The sequence below is a fragment of the Aotus nancymaae genome, unplaced genomic scaffold (assembly GCF_030222135.1).
Source record: "Aotus nancymaae isolate 86718 unplaced genomic scaffold, 86718_ANA_hifiasm-v0.15.2.pri h1tg000062l, whole genome shotgun sequence".
NCBI classification, from domain to species: domain Eukaryota; kingdom Metazoa; phylum Chordata; class Mammalia; order Primates; family Aotidae; genus Aotus; species Aotus nancymaae.
This window is the reverse complement of record NW_026988476.1, coordinates 44,602,899-44,621,461: the sequence shown is the minus strand read 5'-3', so window position 1 is coordinate 44,621,461 and position 18,563 is coordinate 44,602,899. Positions and strand designations below refer to the sequence as shown.

The 18,563-nt window shown below is 40.8% G+C and overlaps 3 protein-coding genes across 7 annotated transcripts in view; 2 read left to right on the top strand and 1 right to left on the bottom strand.

The window, feature by feature from the left end:
• The window catches only part of DNAAF4 (dynein axonemal assembly factor 4), a 59,778-nt gene extending 51,237 nt beyond the window's left edge, over nt 1-8,541 (top strand). Inside the window, exons 7-9 of one of the 2 annotated variants that reach the window (XM_012469815.2) lie at nt 354-507; nt 4,110-4,215; nt 7,114-8,541. In XM_012469815.2, coding sequence (XP_012325238.2) covers nt 354-507; nt 4,110-4,215; nt 7,114-7,223 — 370 coding nt within the window. In that variant the 3' untranslated portion in view covers nt 7,224-8,541. The remainder of the gene's footprint in view (nt 1-353; nt 508-4,109; nt 4,216-7,113) is intronic. The other variant, XM_012469817.2, reaches the window with a different exon arrangement.
• Nucleotides 8,542-13,065: 4,524 nt separating this feature from the next.
• Nucleotides 13,066-17,352, bottom strand: PIERCE2 (piercer of microtubule wall 2). Its single transcript, XM_012469818.3, has 2 exons — nt 17,059-17,352; nt 13,066-13,552 (listed from the first exon to the last, which is right to left on the bottom strand). The coding sequence occupies exons 1-2, from the start codon at nt 17,074-17,076 to the stop codon at nt 13,205-13,207; spliced, it is 366 nt and encodes a 121-aa protein (XP_012325241.2). The 5' UTR covers nt 17,077-17,352; the 3' UTR covers nt 13,066-13,204.
• Nucleotides 17,353-17,487: 135 nt separating this feature from the next.
• CCPG1 (cell cycle progression 1) overlaps nt 17,488-18,563 on the top strand; it is a 45,815-nt gene continuing 44,739 nt past the window's right edge. For 2 of the 4 annotated variants that reach the window (XM_012469813.3, XM_012469809.3), the window contains exon 1: nt 17,538-17,629. The gene's annotated coding sequence lies outside the window, so the exon portion shown is untranslated. Of the gene's footprint in view, nt 17,630-17,984; nt 18,003-18,563 lie in introns of those variants that run through there. The other 2 variants (XM_012469811.3, XM_012469810.3) reach the window with 2 other exon arrangements.

The window sequence follows — 18,563 nt, the reverse complement described above, 5'->3', positions numbered from 1 at the left end:
AGAGCAAAACTCCGTCTCAAAAAAACAAAATTGACAAAAAAAAAAAAAGTAAAGAGAACAATATAGGTCACACAAGTCCATCCCCGAGTCAATTACTGTAGCAAAAAGAATAAACATATGCCTACTGGCTTAAATTACTAATGTCTACCCTTGGAAATGGGAGTGAGGTCCGTCCCATTCAAATGGTAGGCTGGTGTATGTGAAAGAGAGATGGATTCAGTACAGTCAACCGTGTTTACCCTACAGAGAATGCAAAAAGGTAAGCCATCCTCTTTGTGAAATGCAATTAGATATTATTTCTGTGTTTCTGTTTCCATGTTAAATTGTTTTTCTTTTCTGTTTTGTCTCATTAGCAAATTGTTTGCAACAGAAAACTATTTGGCAGCTATTAATGCATATAACTTAGCCATAAGACTAAACAATAAGATTCCACTATTGTATTTGAACCGGGCTGCCTGCCACCTAAAACTAAAAAACTTACACAAGGCTATTGAAGATTCTTCTAAGGTATGGATATCTCTTTCTTATATGTATATCCTTCTATTAATTGGTTTAAATGATGATCTTTTTCTGTTCAATTGAAATCATTGAGTTATGAAGATTTTAAAAATTGTCTTTCTTATTAAAACTTTTTTTTAACTGATTTTTTACTAATGGACAAGGAACTGGCATTTGTTGTGACTTCTATGAATAGTTAGTTAGATTAAAAATCAGCTTTTGCCAGGCGTGGTGGCTCACGTCTGTAATCCCAGCACCTTGGGAGGCCGAGGTGGGCGGATCACCTAAAGTCAGGAGTTTGAGACCAGTCTGGCCAACATGGAGAAACCCCATCTCTTAAAAAAAAAAAAAAAATCAGCTGTTACTGTATTGCCCTGATGTATCACTTCAAGTTCACAAGGAAATTAGTAAATGTATTTTTTTTTTTTTTAAGACAGGGTCTTGCTCTGTCACCCAGGCTGGAATGCAGTGGTAAAATGACAGCTCACTGCCACAGCTTTGACCTCCTAATCTCAAGCTATCCCCCGCACCTCAGCCTCTCAAGTAGCTGGGATTATAGGCACACACCACCACACCTAGCTAAGTTTTTGTTTTGTTTTGTTTTTTGTTTTTGTTTTTTTGTAGAGACAAGGTCTCCTTATATTTCTCAGGTTGGTCTCCAACTCCTGATTTCAAGGGATGCTACAACCTTGGTCTCTCAAAGTGCTAGAATTATAGGTGTGAACCACTGTACCCTACTGGAAATTAGTAAATGGTGGTCAGTTGTGCTCTTTCCTTTCCTTTTCTTTCCTCTTTCCTTTCCCCTTTTCATTTTTTCTTCTTTCCTTCCTTCCTCCCTCCCTCCTTTCCTTCCTCCCTCCCTCCCTCCCTCTTTTTTCCTTCCTCTTTTTTTCTTCTCCCCTCCTTCTCTCCCTTCCTTTCTTCTTTCCTTAATTTTTCTTTTTTTCTTCTTCTCCCAAGTAGCTGGAACTACAGGCATGCATCACCACACCTAGCTAATTTTTGTATTTTTAATAGAAATGGGGTTTGGCCATGTTGCCCAGGCTGGTCTCGAATTCCTGGGCTCAAGCAATCCTCCTGTCTCAGCTTTGCAAAGCACTAGGATTACAGGTGTGAGCCACTGCATCCAGCCCACCCTTTTTCTTATTAAAATTTTGCAGACTTGGCCAGGTGCTGTGGGTAACACCTACAATCTCAGCACTTTGGGTGGCCAAGGTGAACAGATCACCTGCGGTCAGGAGTTCAAGACCAGCCTGGCCAACATGATGAAAACCTGTCTCTACTAAAAATAGAAAAATTAGCTAGATGTGGTGGTGGCCACCTGTAGTCCCAGCTACATGGGAGGTTGAGGCAGGAGAATTGCTTGAACCCAAAAGGCGGAGGTTGCAGTGAGCTGAGATCATGCCATTGCACCCTAGCCTAGGTGATAGAGCAAGACTCTGTCTCAAAAAAAAAAAAGTTTTGCAGACTCAATGCAAGGTAGAAGGAAGAACACTTGGTATTCACTTGTTATCTCTACCACACGTGCAGTAAGAGAATATTTCTTTTTTAAAGAAATTTTTTAAGTTTTTTTTTAGATGATGTCTCACTCTGTCACCCAGGCTGGAGTGCAGTGGTGCGATCTCCACTCACTACAACATCCTCCTCCCAGGTTCAGGAGATCCTCCTGCCTCAGCCTCCAGAGTAGCTGGGATTACAGGTGCTTCCCACCACAACTGGCCAAATTTTTTAAGGTTTGTTTTTTTGTGTGTGTGACAGACTCTCACTCTTTCAACCTGGCTGGAGTGCAGTGGCACGATCTCGGCTCACTGCAAACTCGGTTTCCTGGGCTCAAGCGATTCTCATGCCTCAGCCTCCAAGTAGCTGGGATTACAGGCGCCCACCACCATGCCCAGCTAATTTTTGTATTTTTAGTAGAGACGAGGCTTCACCATGTTGGCCAGGCTGGTCTCGAACTCCTTATCTCAAATGATCCACTTGCCTCAGGCTCCCAAAGTGTGGAATTACAAGCGTGAGCCACCATGCCCAGCCCTGAATTTTTAATTTTTAAGAGACAGCCTGTCGCCTAGGGTAGAGTGCAGTGGCTCACTGCAACCTCAAGCTCCTGGACTCAAGTAATCATTCTGCCTTGTCTTCCCAAACTGCTGGGATTACAGGTGTGAGTCACCATGCCCAGCCCAGATATCTCTATAATCATTTTCCTATTTACAGGGTAACTTAGTATTATCTACTTTCCACTACTAATATTTCATGTGAATGTCTTGAACTTCTACAGCTTTTTCTTTTTTCATGTCAAGATAACTTGTTTTAAGGGAATATCATGTGCAAAATCTCTTAGGTAGCTCCTTGAGATTGAGGATATGGAGTACACAACAAGTCCTCATACTTTGATATAAAATTTTATGATCCAGTTCTTCTTTGACGCTCACAATGCAAACAAATATTTTTTGAATGAATGAATAAACTGAATCACTCAATCTGAATACAGAAGCCCCATAAATGCTATTTAATAATTCCTACTAGTAAAAATATATTTGTAAATATATTTTATATTTTAAAATATATTATATATGTATATAATACACATATATAATATACACATGTATATAATATATAATGTATACATATATTTATGTATATAAATATATAATACAATATATATTTATAAACATATTAATATATTAAATATATATTTATGTATATAAACATAAATATTTATATACATATTTCTATATTAAATATAATGTATATAAAGATATAGATATGAATATTTATATATTAAATATATTTTTAAATATATAAACATACATTTATAAATATAATTTATATATGTAAAATATATATTTATATGTTTAATATATATTTTTTATATATTAAATATAAAAGCCTACCATTTATGTCACAATTAGTTTAAGTTGTTAGTTTATTTATATATAGACAATAATAATATATATGTGGCTGGGTGCCATGGCTCACGCCTGTAATCCCAACACTTTGAGAGGCTGAGGTGGGTGGATTACCTGAGGTCAGGAGTTCAAAACCAGCCTGGCCAATAGGGTGAAACCCCATCTCTACTAAAAATACAAAAATTAGCCGGGCATGGTGGTGTATGCCTGTAATCCCAGCTACTGGGGGGCTGAGGCAGGAGGATTGCTGGGAGGTGGAGGTTGCATTGAGCTAATATCTATATATGTATGTATTTGGTCAATTCCTGTACCAGCTAAGCCAATTTAGGTGAGGGCTTGAGGCTTTTTTTTTTTTTTTTGAGATGAAGTCTCATTCTGTCACCAGGCTGGAGTGCAGTGGCGTGATCTTGGTGGCTTACTGCAACCTCTGCCTCCTAGATTCAGGTGATTCTCCTGCCTCAGTCTCCTGAGTAGCTGGGATTACAGGCATGCGCCACCATGTCTGGCTAGTTTTTGTATTTTTAGTAGAGACAGGGTTTTGCCACGTTGGCCAGGCTGGTCTCGAACTCCTGACCCTCAAGTGATCTACCCACCTCAGCCTCCCAAAGTGCTGGGATTACAGGTGTGATCCACCGTGCCCGACTTTTGCTTTTTAAATTAAGAAATGATGTCTTTCTCTTAATAATTATATATATATTTTGTAAGGCACTGGAATTATTGATGCCACCTGTTACAGACAATGCTAATGCAAGAATGAAGGCACATATACGACGTGGAACAGCATTCTGTCAACTAGAATTGTATGTAGAAGGTAAGAAATTGATAGAAGTGGTTTAAGTCTCAAGTTATACTCTGAAAAAACATCACTGGAATTATTTAAGATCATGACTTTTTTCTCTTTTTTAAAATTGTTTTTATGTATATTTTATGTATTTATTCATTTTTTTTTAGAATAGGTATGGTCAAAAGGATCATGACTTTTAAGGACTACATTTAAAAATTATTTTTAGTGTTTAATTTATTCTTTGAAATGTCTGCAACATATCTGACAAAACATGATTTCAAAATTATATTTTAAACATTCATTGTAGAAGGGAATTAAAACAAGTGTAAACAACAAGTTTCAGTCTAGAAAAATGCTATATTACCAGACAACTCTTCTATAGAAAGATATGTGATAAATGCTGGGTGTGGTGCTTCACCTTGTAATCCCAGGGACTAGGGAGGCTGAAGTGGGAGGATGGCTTGAGGCCAGGAGTTTGAGACCAGCCTGGGCAACATAGTGAGACCCTGTCTCTTAAAAAAAAAATGATGATAAAATATATAAATGATTTATTTGAGATATCATTGAAAGTTGTTTTTTTTTTGTTTTGAGATGGAGGCTCGCTCTGTTGCCCAGGCTGGAGTGCAGTGGCACGATCTTGGCTCACTGCAACCTCTGCCTTCCGGGTTCAAGCAATTCTCCTGCCTCAGCCTCCCAAGTAGCTGGGATTACAGGCACCTGCCACCATGCCCAGCTAATTTTTGTGTTTTTAGTAGAGATGGGGTTTCACCATCTTGGCCAGGCTGGTCTCGAACTCTTGACCTCGTGATCCACCCACCACAGCGTCTCAAAGTGTTGGGATTACAGGCATGAGCCACTGCACCCAGCCAGAAATTTATCTCAAAGAGCTTCTTTGGTCACACCCTGTGTGTGTGTGTGTATGTGTGTGTGTGTGTGTACATACACACCTAAGCTTAGAAATAACTGATCTACCATACTGTATGCACATTGCTTATATAGACTGTATTAAGGTCTGTAATTTAGCCCCATATATGCAGAAGACATATAGCATTTATTTTATTTTAAATAGATTTAGGGGGCCAGGTATGGTAGCTCACACCTGTAATTCCAGAACTTGGGATGCCAAGGTGGGCGGAGGTCACCTGAGGTCAGGAGTTCACCAGCCTGACCAACATAGTGAAACCCTGTCTCTACTAAAAATACAGAATTAGCTGAGTGTGGTGGTACATGCCTGTAATTCCAGCTACTTGGGAGGCTGAGGCAGGAGAATCATTTCAACCTGGGAGGCAGAGGTTGCAGTAGGCTGAGATTGTGCCATTGCATTCCAGCCTGGGCAACAAGAGCAAAGCTCCATCTCAAAAACAAAAACAAACAAACAATTATATGTATATGTATATGTATATGTGTATATACATATACATATATAGATGTATGTATGTATGTATAGTCTATTTGCAGTTAATCATACTGCACCAAAGGCAAAATTTTGTAGTAGCCAAAGTTTATCTCCAAGCTTCCTCCTCCCATACCTCCCTAAGGAGAAGCCTATTCAGCTCCATTCACTCAAGGCCTTAAGGCCACCTCTTGATGATGTCTTCCCAGGGCAAGCTATACCTTTTTGTTATTTCTGATTTCATTTTTAAAGTTGGTTCTGCCATTTTTAGGAGATTTTTTTGTTTTGTTTTGTTTTTTTTAGAGACAGAGCCTTGCTCTGTTGCCCAGGCTGGAGTGCAGTGGCGCAATCTCAGCTCACTGCAACCTCCACCTAAGGAAATTTTTTCTAACCAAAGCATCCACATTGTGTTTATATGCCCCATTCTTTTTTAAATGTCTTATTCAGTTTCAGGAGGATAAAGATGACCAAGCAGGAATGAAACGTTCTTTAGAAATTATGGCATTATAGATTGTTTTGAGCTACAAAGACTCTTTCTTTTAAAGATGAGATAGTTGAGGCTTACAGGAGGCAATTCAGTGAATTGCCTAACCTGGCATAGCAAATCAACAGCATTTTAGGGACTAGAACTCAAGGTTCCTTACTCTGAAAGAAGTATTTTTTCCATGGCGTTTTTGGGTAAAGATTAATATCCAGTTACATTTTTTTTTTTTTTGAGATGGAGTCTTGCTCTGTCGCCAAGGCTAGAGTGCATTAGCACGAGCTCAGCTCACTGCAACCTCCGCCTCCTAGGTTCAAGCGATTCTCCTGCCTCAGCCTCCTCAGTAGCTGGGATTACAGGTGTGTGCCACCATGCATAGCTAATTTTCGTACGTTTAAAAGAGATGGGATTTCACCATGTTCGTCAGGCTGGTCTCAAACTCCTGATCTCGTGATCCTCCCGCCTCAGCCTCCCCAAGTGCTGGGATTACAGGAATGAGTGTCCTTTTAACAAGCAGTAGATAGAGCTTTCATTTTAAACCATTTTTTTCTCAAAGGAATTCTGTACCTATTATAGCTACAGAAAAAAGCTTATACCACATTCTAGTCTATGAATAAAGTATGGTTTGAGTCTACAAAAATTATTTATTTATTTATTTGAGATAGAGTCTCACTCTGTCACCCAGGCTGGAGTGCAGTGGCGCCATCTTGGCTTACGGCAACCTCCACCTCCTGGGTTCAAGCAGTTTTCCTGCCTCAGCCTCCTGTTTATGTTATAATGAGTTTAAGTTGTTAGTTTATTTATGCTTGAATTCAAAATAACTGTTGCTTACAGAATATTGAAGAAAATAATAATTCCCCAAATCACTGAAATATTTCTGCAGTCTTATAGAGATACTACTATGTGTGTAAAGATGGGAATCTAATTTAAAACTTGGTACTTGTCCTGAACTATGCTGCTAGTGTTTGTTTTTTTTAAATAGCTATTGTCTAGATAAGAGAGGTACTAATAAAGTATTTCTTTTATTCATCATCTTGCTATGTAAACATAGGCCTACAGGATTATGAAGCGGCACTTAAGATTGATCCATCCGACAGAATTGTACAAATTGATGCTGAGAAGATTCGGAATGTAATTCAAGGAACAGAACTAAAATCTTAATGACTATTACAAGCAACTAAGTATTGTTATAAGTTTTTTAAAAATACCTGGAGGCATTAGGAATCTTTGTACATATAATGGTCGATTGTACAGAATCGCTTTCTGTTTAGTATTCTAGTTCTGTAGAGCTGTAGAGGGCAAAATATTATAAGTCTATAGAAAATAAACTGTGAGTTGAATCATTCCTGAATAAGTAAATCTAAATAAGAATAATCTATTTTAATTCCTTATTTCTTCATGTTAATACATACTTATCTGGCTGGGTGCAGTGGCTCACACCTGTAATTCCAGCACTTTGGGAGGCCGAGGCAGGCAGATCATGAGGTCAAGAGATCGAGACCATCTTGGCCAACATGGTAAAACCCCATCTCTACTAAAAATATAGAACTTAGCTGGACATGGTGGTGCATGTCTGTAGGTCCAGCTACTCAGGAGGCTGAGGCAGAAGAATCTCTTAAACCCGGGAGGTGGAGTTTGCAGTGAGCATAGATCCTGCCACTGCACTCCAGCCTGGTGACAGAGCAAGACTCTGTCTCAAAAAAAACACAAAAATACATACTTACACATTTTTGTGTTACTGAATTAAGCTTGCTCTTGTAACAAAATATATTTTGCTATAGTTGCCAGGACACTTACTGATTAATTTTTAACAAGGTAGAATTTTAAAATAAAAGATTGTTTATAAAGTATTTTTGTTTGTATTAAATATACCATTTAATTGACAGAGTGGTTGACTTTGGTATAATAAATATTGATAGGTTTTCTGTTAGTTTCCAAATACACAGAACCTTATTTTTTCTTTAATACTTCTCTAATAACTGTTGTTCAAGATTAGATCAGTTCAACCTGGTATAAAACCACTGTTTAGAAAACCTTATCTTCAACTTCAGTTATAGGCTGTGTTCCTGAAAACTGATCATATTTCATAACACTGTCTGGTGCAGATATATTTTTTTAGTGAAATAGTTTTCTAATATCTCCAAGTAGACAAGGGGGGAAAAAAAGACAGCAAAGCATTAGATATTAACCTGGTATATTATGGTATTGGCATTGGATTGCACCAACATCTGTGTTGTATCACTGTGATTACGCAAGCGTTAAGCACAAGAGCACAACTTCACTTTTTCATGTAGTTATTGTAATTCTCTGATTAGATTTTAAAATGATTTTATTTTTTTTTTTGGAGATGGAGTCCCTGTTGCCCAGGCTGGAATGCAATGTCTGGATCTTGGCTCGCTGCAGCCTCCTCTCCCCAGGTTCAAACAGTTCTCCTGCCTCAGCCTCCCTAGTAGCTGAGATTATAGGCACCTGCAACCAAGCCCAACTAATTTTTGTATTTTTATTAAAGACAGTGTTTCACCATGTAGGTCAGGCTGGTCTTGAACTCCTGACCTCAGTGATTCACCTGCTTTGGCCTCCCAAAATGCTGAGATTACAGGTGTGAGCCACTGCACCTGGCTTTTTCTTTTTTAATTTGAAACCGAGTCTCCCTCTGTTGTCCAGGCTGGAGTACAGTGGTGTGATATTGGCTCACTGCAACCTCCACCTACCAGGTTCAAGCGATTCTCCTGCCTCAGCCTCCAGAGATGCTGGGATTATAGGCACCTGCCACCACACCCGGCTAATTTTTGTATTTTTAGTAGAGACAGGGTTTTGCCATGTTGGTCAGGCTGGTCTTGAGCTTCTGACCTCAGGTGATCTGCCTGCCTCTGCCTCCCAAAGAGCTGGGATTACAGGTGTGAGCCACCATGCCTAGCCATTTTTTTTTTTCAAACCAAGGTGGGCAGATCACCTGAGGTCAGGAGTTTGAGACCAGCCTGGCCAACATGGCGAAACCCTGTTTCCATTAAAAATACAAAATGTAGCTGGGCATGGTGGTGCACACCTGTAGTCCCAGCTGCTTGGGTGGCTGTGGCAGGAGAATTGCTTGAACCAGGATGCAGAGGTTTCAGTGAGCTGACATGGCATTACTACACTCCAGCCCAGGCAACAGAGTGAGACTCCGTCTCAAAAAAAAAAGAAGAAAACAAAGCTGGGATGAATATTTATACTATCTGATCATCTGATACCACAAATTGTTGTGTGAGTCCTTTGATTTTTTTTTTTTTTTTTTTGAGATGGAGTCTCGTGCTTGTCGCCCAGGCTGGAGTGCAATGGTGCTATCTCGGCTCACTGCAACCTCTGCCACCCGGGTCCAAGCAATTCTCCTGCCTCAGCCTCCTGAGTAGCTGGGATTACAAGTGTGCGCCACCATGCCTGGCTAATTTTGTATTTTTAGTAGAGATGGGGTTTCTCCATGTTGACCAGGCTGGTCTCGAACTCCTGACCTCAGGTGATCCACCCGCCTTAGCCTCCCAAAGGGCTAGGATCACAGGCATGAGTCACAGCGCCCAGCCTGATTTTTTAAATAAGGCCAATTTAATTTAAAAAAAATTTTCGGCTGGATGAGGTGGCTCACACCTGTAATCCTAGCACTTTGGTATGCTGAAGTGGGAGGATCACGAGGTCAGGAGTTCAAGATCTGCCTGGCCAATATGGTAAAACCTCATCTCTACTAAATATACAAAAAGTACCTGGTCATGGTGGTGCACACCTGTAGTCCCAGCTACACAGGAGGCTGAGGCAGGAGATTTCCTTGAACCCAGAAGGTGGAGGTTGCAGTGAGGAGAGATCATGCCACTGCACTCCAGCCTGGGTGACAGAGTGAGACTCAATCTCAAAAAAAAAAAAAAATTTCTACTTAGGCAATGAAAATTTAATTATTTGATTGAAATTAATTTCCATATACCAAATGGATAATAAATAAAATGTAGCTGTTACAGAAATGTAAACTGAAAAGACCTTTAATCTTCCACTATTGTGATTACCATACACGGTGTACACATTTATTAAAGAAGACTTAAACAAATTTAATTATGAGCAAATGTCAAGGCTATATCACAATATTGCACACACACAAAAAAGGTGCTAGTGCATTTTTATAATGGATGCTTTATAGAAACAGGAAATAGTCATTGTTAAACCACAATTTGAAAAAGAGTATTTCCTTACATGCACTAACCTCTTGATGATATTCACTTTACAGTCAACTAGGATTGATGGGTAACTCATTTCCCAAAATAAATCTTTATCTCTGCTGGGCCTGGTGGCTTATGCCTGTAATCCCAGCACTTTGGGAGGCCAAGGTTGGTGGATCACTTGGAGTCAGGAGTTCAAGACTAGCCTGGCCAACATGGTGAAACTGCACTCCAGCTCAGGTAATAGAGTGAGACTCCTTCTCAACAAACAAACAACAAAACGAAAACTTTTTAAAGTGCTTAAGCATTTTATTAGAAATGCTTATTTTTTCCTTCAGTCGAAAGACAGTATTTTTATTGATTGATTGATTGATTGATTGATTGATTGATGGAGTCTTGCTCTGTCACCCAGGCTTTAGTGCAGTTGTGTGATCTTGGCTCACTGCAACCTCCATCTCCTGGGTTCAAGTAATTCTCTTGCCTTAGCCTCTGAAGAAGCTGGGCTCATAGGTGTGTACCACCACATCCAGCTAATTTTTGTATTTTTAGTAGAGACAGGGTTTCACCGTTTTGGTCAGGCTGGTCTGGAACTCATGGCCTCAAGTGATTTGCTCGCCTTGGCCTCCCAAAGTGCTGGGACTACAGGCTTGAGCCCCTATGCCCGGCCCCACAAATTTAAAGATATAATTGGCTTTTTATCAGTGACTCATGAATCAAGCAGCATCTTATATAAAGATTTAGAGGAGATACTGCTAGATGTGGCAGAATAAAACTACCTTTGCAAAATTATTATTAAGACAATGAAAGAGATTTAACTGAATTTATCTTGCTTTTAACCTCCAAGCTGTCCTTGTTCATTCCTGGGCATAGGCTGAACTAACTTCTAAGTAATGGGTGAGGTGACTCACGCCTGTAATCCCAGCACTTTGGGAGGCTGAGGCAGGCAGATCAGAAGGTCAGAAGTTTGATACCAGCCTGGCCAACAGGGTGAAACCCTGTCTCTACTAAAAATATAAAAAATGAGCCGGGTGTGGTGGCACAAGCCTATAATCCCAGCTACTCAGGAGGCTGAGACGGGAGAATTGCTTGACCCTAGGAGGTGGAGGTTGCAGTGAGCCGAGATCATGCCATTGCACTCTAGCCTGGGTAAAAGAGCAAGACTCTGTCTTGAGAAAAAAAAAAACTTACTTTATAGTTTAAACAAAGAAAGTAACAGCCCTTTCCCAAAGCAGACCTCTTTCTTGCCTGGGGAATAAATTGTCTTTGTAGGACTAACATTAGCCACAGATTAAAAGTTATGATTTAGGCTGGGTGCAGTGGCTCACACCTGTAATCCTAGCACTTTGGGATTCCGAGGTGGCAGCTGAAATAAATCTGTGTGTACAGTGGAATCACAGATCTTAAAAAATTGTATAGCCTGTTACCTACCACTGCTCACACACTGTTAAAGATACATCAAATTAATTGCATTTATGAAAATATACCACATTACCTCACATCTTTGTACTTTTATCCATGTAGTTTCTTCTGCCAGAACAGCCTTCCTTTATCTTTTCCAGGATCCTTCTCCTGATCTCGCTGGTCTTAATTTGAGCAATTCTGTCTCTATCTGAAAAGCCTGTGCATACTGCGTACTTTACATTACATAAATTATTACATATTAATTTGCTAATCTCATTCTCCCAAAATATTATTATTATTATTTTTTTGAGACAGAGTTTCACTCTTTTGTCACCCACGCTGGAGTGCAATGACACGATCTTGGCTCACTGCAACCTCTGTCTCCTGGGTTCAAGCGATTCTCCTGCCTCAGCCTCCTTAAGTAGCTGGGATTACAGGCGCCCACCACTACACCCAGCTGATTTTTTTGGGGTTTCACCATGTTGGCCAGGCTGGTCTTGAACTCCTGACTTCAGGTGGTCCACCCGCCTCGGCCTCCCAGAGTGCTGGGATTACAGGAGTTAGCCACCGTTTCTGGCCAATATTGTTAATTAAAACAATAAAAGTCACTGTCTTTTATTTCTTTATTTCTGTTTGAATAGTACAATCTGCCAACAGTAAGGATTCAAAAAATATTTGCTAAATGAATCAATAAATTACAAGTTCTCTCTTCTACCAGCCTAGCAGTGGGAATTAACATTATGTTTAAAAAGTGGAAAATTGGCCGGGCAGCGTGGCTCATTCCTGTACAATCCCAATACTTTGAGAGGCTGAGGCAGGTTGACTGCTTGAGGATAGGAGTTTGAGATCAGTCTGGGTAACACAGTGAGACTCTGTCTACACATACACACACACACAAATTACCTGAGGGCATAGTGGTGCATGCCTGTAGTCCCAGCTAGTTGAGAGGCTGAGGTGGGCGATGGCTTGACTGCTTGAAGACAGGCACAAACACACAGTGAGACTCTGTCTACACACACACACACACACACACACACACACACACACAATTAGCTGGGGGCATGGTGCTGCGTGCCTATAGTCTCAGCTATTTGAGACTCAGAGGTGGGGGATGGCTTGAGCCCAGGAGTTCAAGGTTGCAGTGAATCATGATCATGCCATGATCACTCCAGCTTGGGTGACAGGATGAAACCCTGTCTCCAAAAATAAAAAATAAAAGCATGAAATTGTTGGTCAGAATCTTCCTTAAATCAATGTTTCTTCTTACTGCTCCTGTGTTCCTTTGTCTTGATACGTAGACTCAATAGATAAGTAAATAAAATATGAAAACTTTTTGAAGCTTTTGGATTACATACACTACTTTCTACCTTTTATTTTGCTATTTTGAACATATTTTTATTTAAAAAGTCATTGTCATGCAGCTATCAGTTGAAATACTTTATTTAACTTATTTTTAAAAATGATTCAAAACTTTTTATCTTCTTAATTAGGTATTCTACCCTTAGATTTAAAACTCATTTTTCCCGAGTATATTTTCTCTTAAATATACAAAGGAATATATTTTCATAGAGTGTGTTGAAAATTAGGAAAATCAAGGGTTCTGGTTCTGTCAGGTGCAGTATTTAGAGTGTTATTTTGATAAAATCCAGTTGCTCTGATATGGCTTGAAAATACTTGCTCCTTTGGAGTATAATTGCAGGGGAAAAACTGTGGGATAGGTAGAAATTCACCATAATGACTTGAATTGGTTTTGTACATAATCATCTGAGGTTTTGATAGTGAGGTGGCTGTCTGGAGTGTCTTTGGATCCAACATACATGAAAACACAGGATTGCCAGGGTTCACACAAGGAGGCAGTTGTTCAGATTTCATTTCTGTGTCTGAATTTGAAGGTGAAGTACTTTTCTTGTCCTAAAAGATAAGCACACAAAATCATTCTCAATTATAAAGTTCTGAAAAAAATAAAACTAAACCTAGTCTCACCCACTTCCCTATTTCAGGAATTCTGTTCTCTTGAGGGCATTGAAGACCACGCATAAAATCATATACACCTGTACAGAGCAAACTTGTCACACATTTGCATAAAGTAGCTTTTTAAACATTCTGTACTAGAACTATGAGTATTTTAAAATCTGTAAATCATAGAGAAAATGTGTAAAAGTCATAGCTGGAAGAGGAAGTACAGCTTGACTTTAGAGTGAGAAAGGAACAAGATAAACACCCAGGGTTATCCTGGGTATGTGGCAGCCATTAAGCAACTAATTACGCAGCTAACAGAATAATTAAAATTGTGATAATTGCTATGAAGAAAAAAATACAACATAGTAATGAAGACAGAATGGGAGTTCTAATCTAGTGTTGGGGGTTAGGGAAAGCCATTCCACTGAGATACCATTCAATCTGACACTGACTATAAGGCAGGGAAGTAAAAGATAGAGGTGGGGACAAAGTATGGCAAAAGTCAAATAAGTTAGGGTGAAAATGTCAAGAGATCAGAAATAAACAGCCAGGGGGTCAGATCTCTCAGGGTCTTGTTGACTATGTTTAAAATCTGAGTATCGTAAAAGCAGTGGAAAACTATTGAAGGGTTTTAAGCAGAGATGTGACATGATATAATTCTAGTAAAATTACTTTGGTGTTGTTAGGGTCTTTGTGAATGTGGTGAGGAACTTAGTAGTCCATGAGTAATGATGACAGTATATACTAGGTGGTAACATGGAGATGGAACAAATTTGTTTTTGTTTTGTTTGGTTTGGTTTTTTGACACAGAGCCTCGCTCTGTCATCCAGGCTGGAGTGCAATGGCAATATCTCGGATCACTGCAACCTCTGCCTCCCAGGTTCAAGCAATTTTCCTGCCTCAGCATCCCAAATTGCTGGGATTACAGGCGTGAACCACAGTGACCGGCCAATGGAGCAAATTTGAAACGTATTTTGGAAGTAGAATTCACAAGATCTCATGATTGATTGGAGGTGGATGGTGAAGAAAAGGGACAGATCTAGGATAACTTCCAGTTTCCTGGACAAACACTTGCGTAGATAATGGTGCCATTTACTACAATGTAATATGTAAATCAAATAAATATATGTAATTTTTTAATATAGATGAAACATAATTTTGGCACTGAAAAGCACTTAGCATTGATGATGGCCTGATACATTAATATAACAATGTTTAGGCCTGGACTGGTGGTTCACACTTGTAATCCTAGTACTTTGGGAGGCTGAGACGGGCGGATCATGAGGTCAAGAGATGGAGGCTACCCTGGCCAACATGGTGAGACCCCGTCTCTACTAAAAATACAAAAATTAGATGGGTGTGGTGGCACATGCCTATAGTCTCATCTACTTGGGAGGCTGAGGCAGGAGAATCACTTGAACATGGGAGGCAGAGGTCACGGTGAGCTGAGATCTGAGATCGAGACACTGCACTCCAGCTTGGCCACAGAGTAAGACTGGTCTCAAAAATATAACAATGTTTAAAAAAATTAAACTTTATGAAAAACTCTAAAAATGTCATGACTGAATCCTGAAATTTTGATGTTGAATTCTATCGTAAGAAACTTTATTGTAGAAAATTTTAATTCACAGCATTACTTACAAAAGAACTGAAATGTGTACTGATTTAGATGGATGTTAATTTTAATTATAATGCTAATGCCAAAAATACTAATAAAAGTACTCAAAAATAGTTTCTTTTCTTAAATAGTTAAGTTTTTTCCTCAACCTTACATTGATGTAAGATAAATATTCACCCAGCCCTGGTATAATTATCTCAGAATAATTATAAACTGGGGATTCTCTTTTTCTTTTTCTTTTCTTTTCTTTTTTTTTTTTTTTTTGAGACAGGGTTTCACTCTTGTTGCCCAGGCTCGAGTGCAGTGGTGCAATCTCAGCTCACTGCAACCTCCGCCTCCCATGTTCAAGTGATTCTCTTGCCTCAGCCTCCCGAGTAGCTGGGATTACAGGCATGCGCCAGGACACCTGGCTAATTTTGTATTTTTAGTAGAGACGGGGTTTCACCATGTTGGCCAGGATAATCTCGATCTCCTGACCTCGTGATGTGCCTGCCTTGGCCTTCCAAAGTGCTGGGATTACAGGGGTGAGCCACCACGCCCAGCCCCACTGCAGTTTTCTTATTTGGGTTTCACCCTCTTCAAACATGATATTCGTAAAATTGGAGTTCAAACTGACTACAGTTAAGAATGCAACAAACAGCCAGTACAAAGAATAATAAAAGGATGATTTTAAATTCTCTGCCACATATGTCAACAACTCTTTACTTAAATGATAAAAAAGGTTAATTAAAAGTGTAAATGATTTTTTCAGAAGAAATTAAATCTTAAAATTGGCCTGTGACAGTGCCTTGAAAGGTATAAAAATCTACCAGTAGCTGGTATTAGCTTTCTTAGTAATGTAATTTTCAGTTTGAGTTAGAGAAGGCCAGACCACTATGACTTTTCAAAGTCCTTCAGTATAGACACATAGACGCTTATAAAGATAAATGAAAACAAGCCACTGATAATGACCATTGCAGAAGCTGTAATTATAGATTTTTTTGATGTCACTGTTGATGTTAAGTATAGTTAATACAGAAGCAAAAATCAAAAATAAAAAAGGTCTGATTTTGAGGCACTCTTGTCTCTGCTCAGGCCCACCATCTTCCTTGTTAATGTTTTCCTTTATCATTTATTTTTTTCATTTATTTATTTACTTTTATCACAATTAGGGGACAGAAAATGAAACCTAAGCTTTTCATTGCTTCTGAAAACAGTGAATATAAATGTACCATATCTCTTTTTTTTCTTTTGAGACGGAGTTTCTCTGTTGTTGCCCAGCCTGGAGTTCAATGGTGTGATCTTGGCTCACCGTAACCTCAGCCTCCCAGGTTCAAGCAATTCTCCTGCCTCAGCCTCCTAAGTAGCTGGGATTACAGGGGCATGCCACCACTCTCGGCTAATTGTTGGTATTTAGTAGTTTCACCATGTAGGTGAGGTTGGTCGCCAACTCCTGACCTCAGGTGATCCGCCTGCCTTGGCCTCCCAAAGTGCTGGGATTACAGGTGTGAGACCCCAAGCCCGGCCACCATATCCCTTTTCAAAAAAACTCCCTTCTTTGACAGAGTGCAATTTAAATAAGTGTACAATTAACAAAGTACGTTTTTCTTGTTCAAAACCATCACTGGACAGTTTGCAGTAGGGTATGAGTGCATGACAATCCCGATGGTCTTTACACCTTCAGAGGCTATTTGGACTTAATGAAACGTGCATTTACAGGTTAAGTGTAAAAGCTCAGTAGCTGCCTTTTAAGGTGTTTTTCCGGGGTCGGGGGTTTGGGGGTGGTAGGAGTAAGTGGTGCCTCAAATTATATCAACGAATACCAACATTCCCAAACATCTAGCCCTCTGCCTAAACTTACCCAGTCGTGGTCTGTCATTTTCACTATCTTCTTTGGTAATGTTTTCGGCAAAAACGGTTTTCATGCAGCAGATGGCAAAAAAGCCGGTGAACGCCCAGGGACGTGGCCTTTTAACTGCACCCAATGAAAGCAGCAAATAGAAGATGAATAGTTGGGTGGATCAGGATGTGTAAACCTATCCATTTAATCCAGGGAGCTGTTTTCCCTGGCGAAACCACGAATCCTTTCTGGAGGTGGCAACTCGTATCCATAGCAACTGGCCGCGGTCACCGGCTCCCGGATGTTGTGGGGATCTGCGGCCGCCTGGCTCAGCTTCCTGCAGCCGCCCAGCGGCGGCCTGCGCTCCTTTCCGGGAGTCGTAGTTCTTCTCATCGTCGCTGCCCGGCAGGAGGCGCAAGCGGGACTACGCGTCCCGGCATGCCCTGCGGCGCCCAGCAGGACACCGCCTGCCGGCTACGGACGCCTGCGAGCAGGTTGTTGTTTTTATAAGAGGCGTCATTGGCACCCGAGCTGTGACCGCCGCCGGTGGGGCAGCTTGCGCAATCTGGCGGAGGTGGCGCTGCCCCTTCAGGTACGGTACTGGGCGGGCTTCGACCCCTGAGAGGGGGTTTGCGCCGACTGTCGGCGTCCCTAGTTGACACCCTCAGTTCAGTCGAGGAGCGGTGGCGGGGTCCGCCTCCTAGGCGGGGGCTGCTCAGGCGGGGACTTGACGCCTGGCGTCCGCGGCCGCACGGGCGACCTCCTCGGGCCGCGCGCGAGTCCACAGCCCCGGAGGCCCGAGCTGGCCCTTAGGGCGTCTGGTCCGGTGGTCTTGCAGCCTCCAAACCCTGTGTGCAATACCTTGTGCGCCAGGGTTGGGAGAGTTGACGGCCTGGAGCACCCGCCTTCCTTCACTGGGCAGGCTTGAGAGTGCTTGTCGGTTTGGACTGATGAAAATCCATATGGTAAGACGTTATGTGCGTCACCCTGCCGGGTTTAATGCCAGCCTGTCTTTTGGTGACGTTTGAGATCCCGTGATGTCAGGAATAGAAAGATTAAATATTAAATAATGCCCGGAGACTTCTGTTCGCACGCCGGCTTGAAGATGATGAAATACCCCTCCATACCCTTCTCTCGCTCCACTGGCCTCCTTTAGGCTTTGGTCTTCCTGATCGATTTGTCCTCAGTAGCAGCTGTCCCATGCGGTGCCTTGTATGCGTTACTTGTTTATGTTTAGCGCTGTTGGGAGCACCAAGTAAGGTATTTTGTTGAGTGGTGAAATTTGCACTGTTCTGTTCTACGTTTATTGAAAAACACAGTGGGGCTTTCTTGTAGCTAGAATAGCGGACTATAGTACTACGAATTTTATATTTGTCTCCTCCAATCTGCAGGATAGTGCTTGAAATATCACTATAAACTCATCGTATCTTTGGCTTAAGATTAGAATCATATTAGGCGCTACATGTCTCTGGATATTTATCACACACATCCAGTGTGGATGGTTTACTATTCTTTTCTGAGCTCAG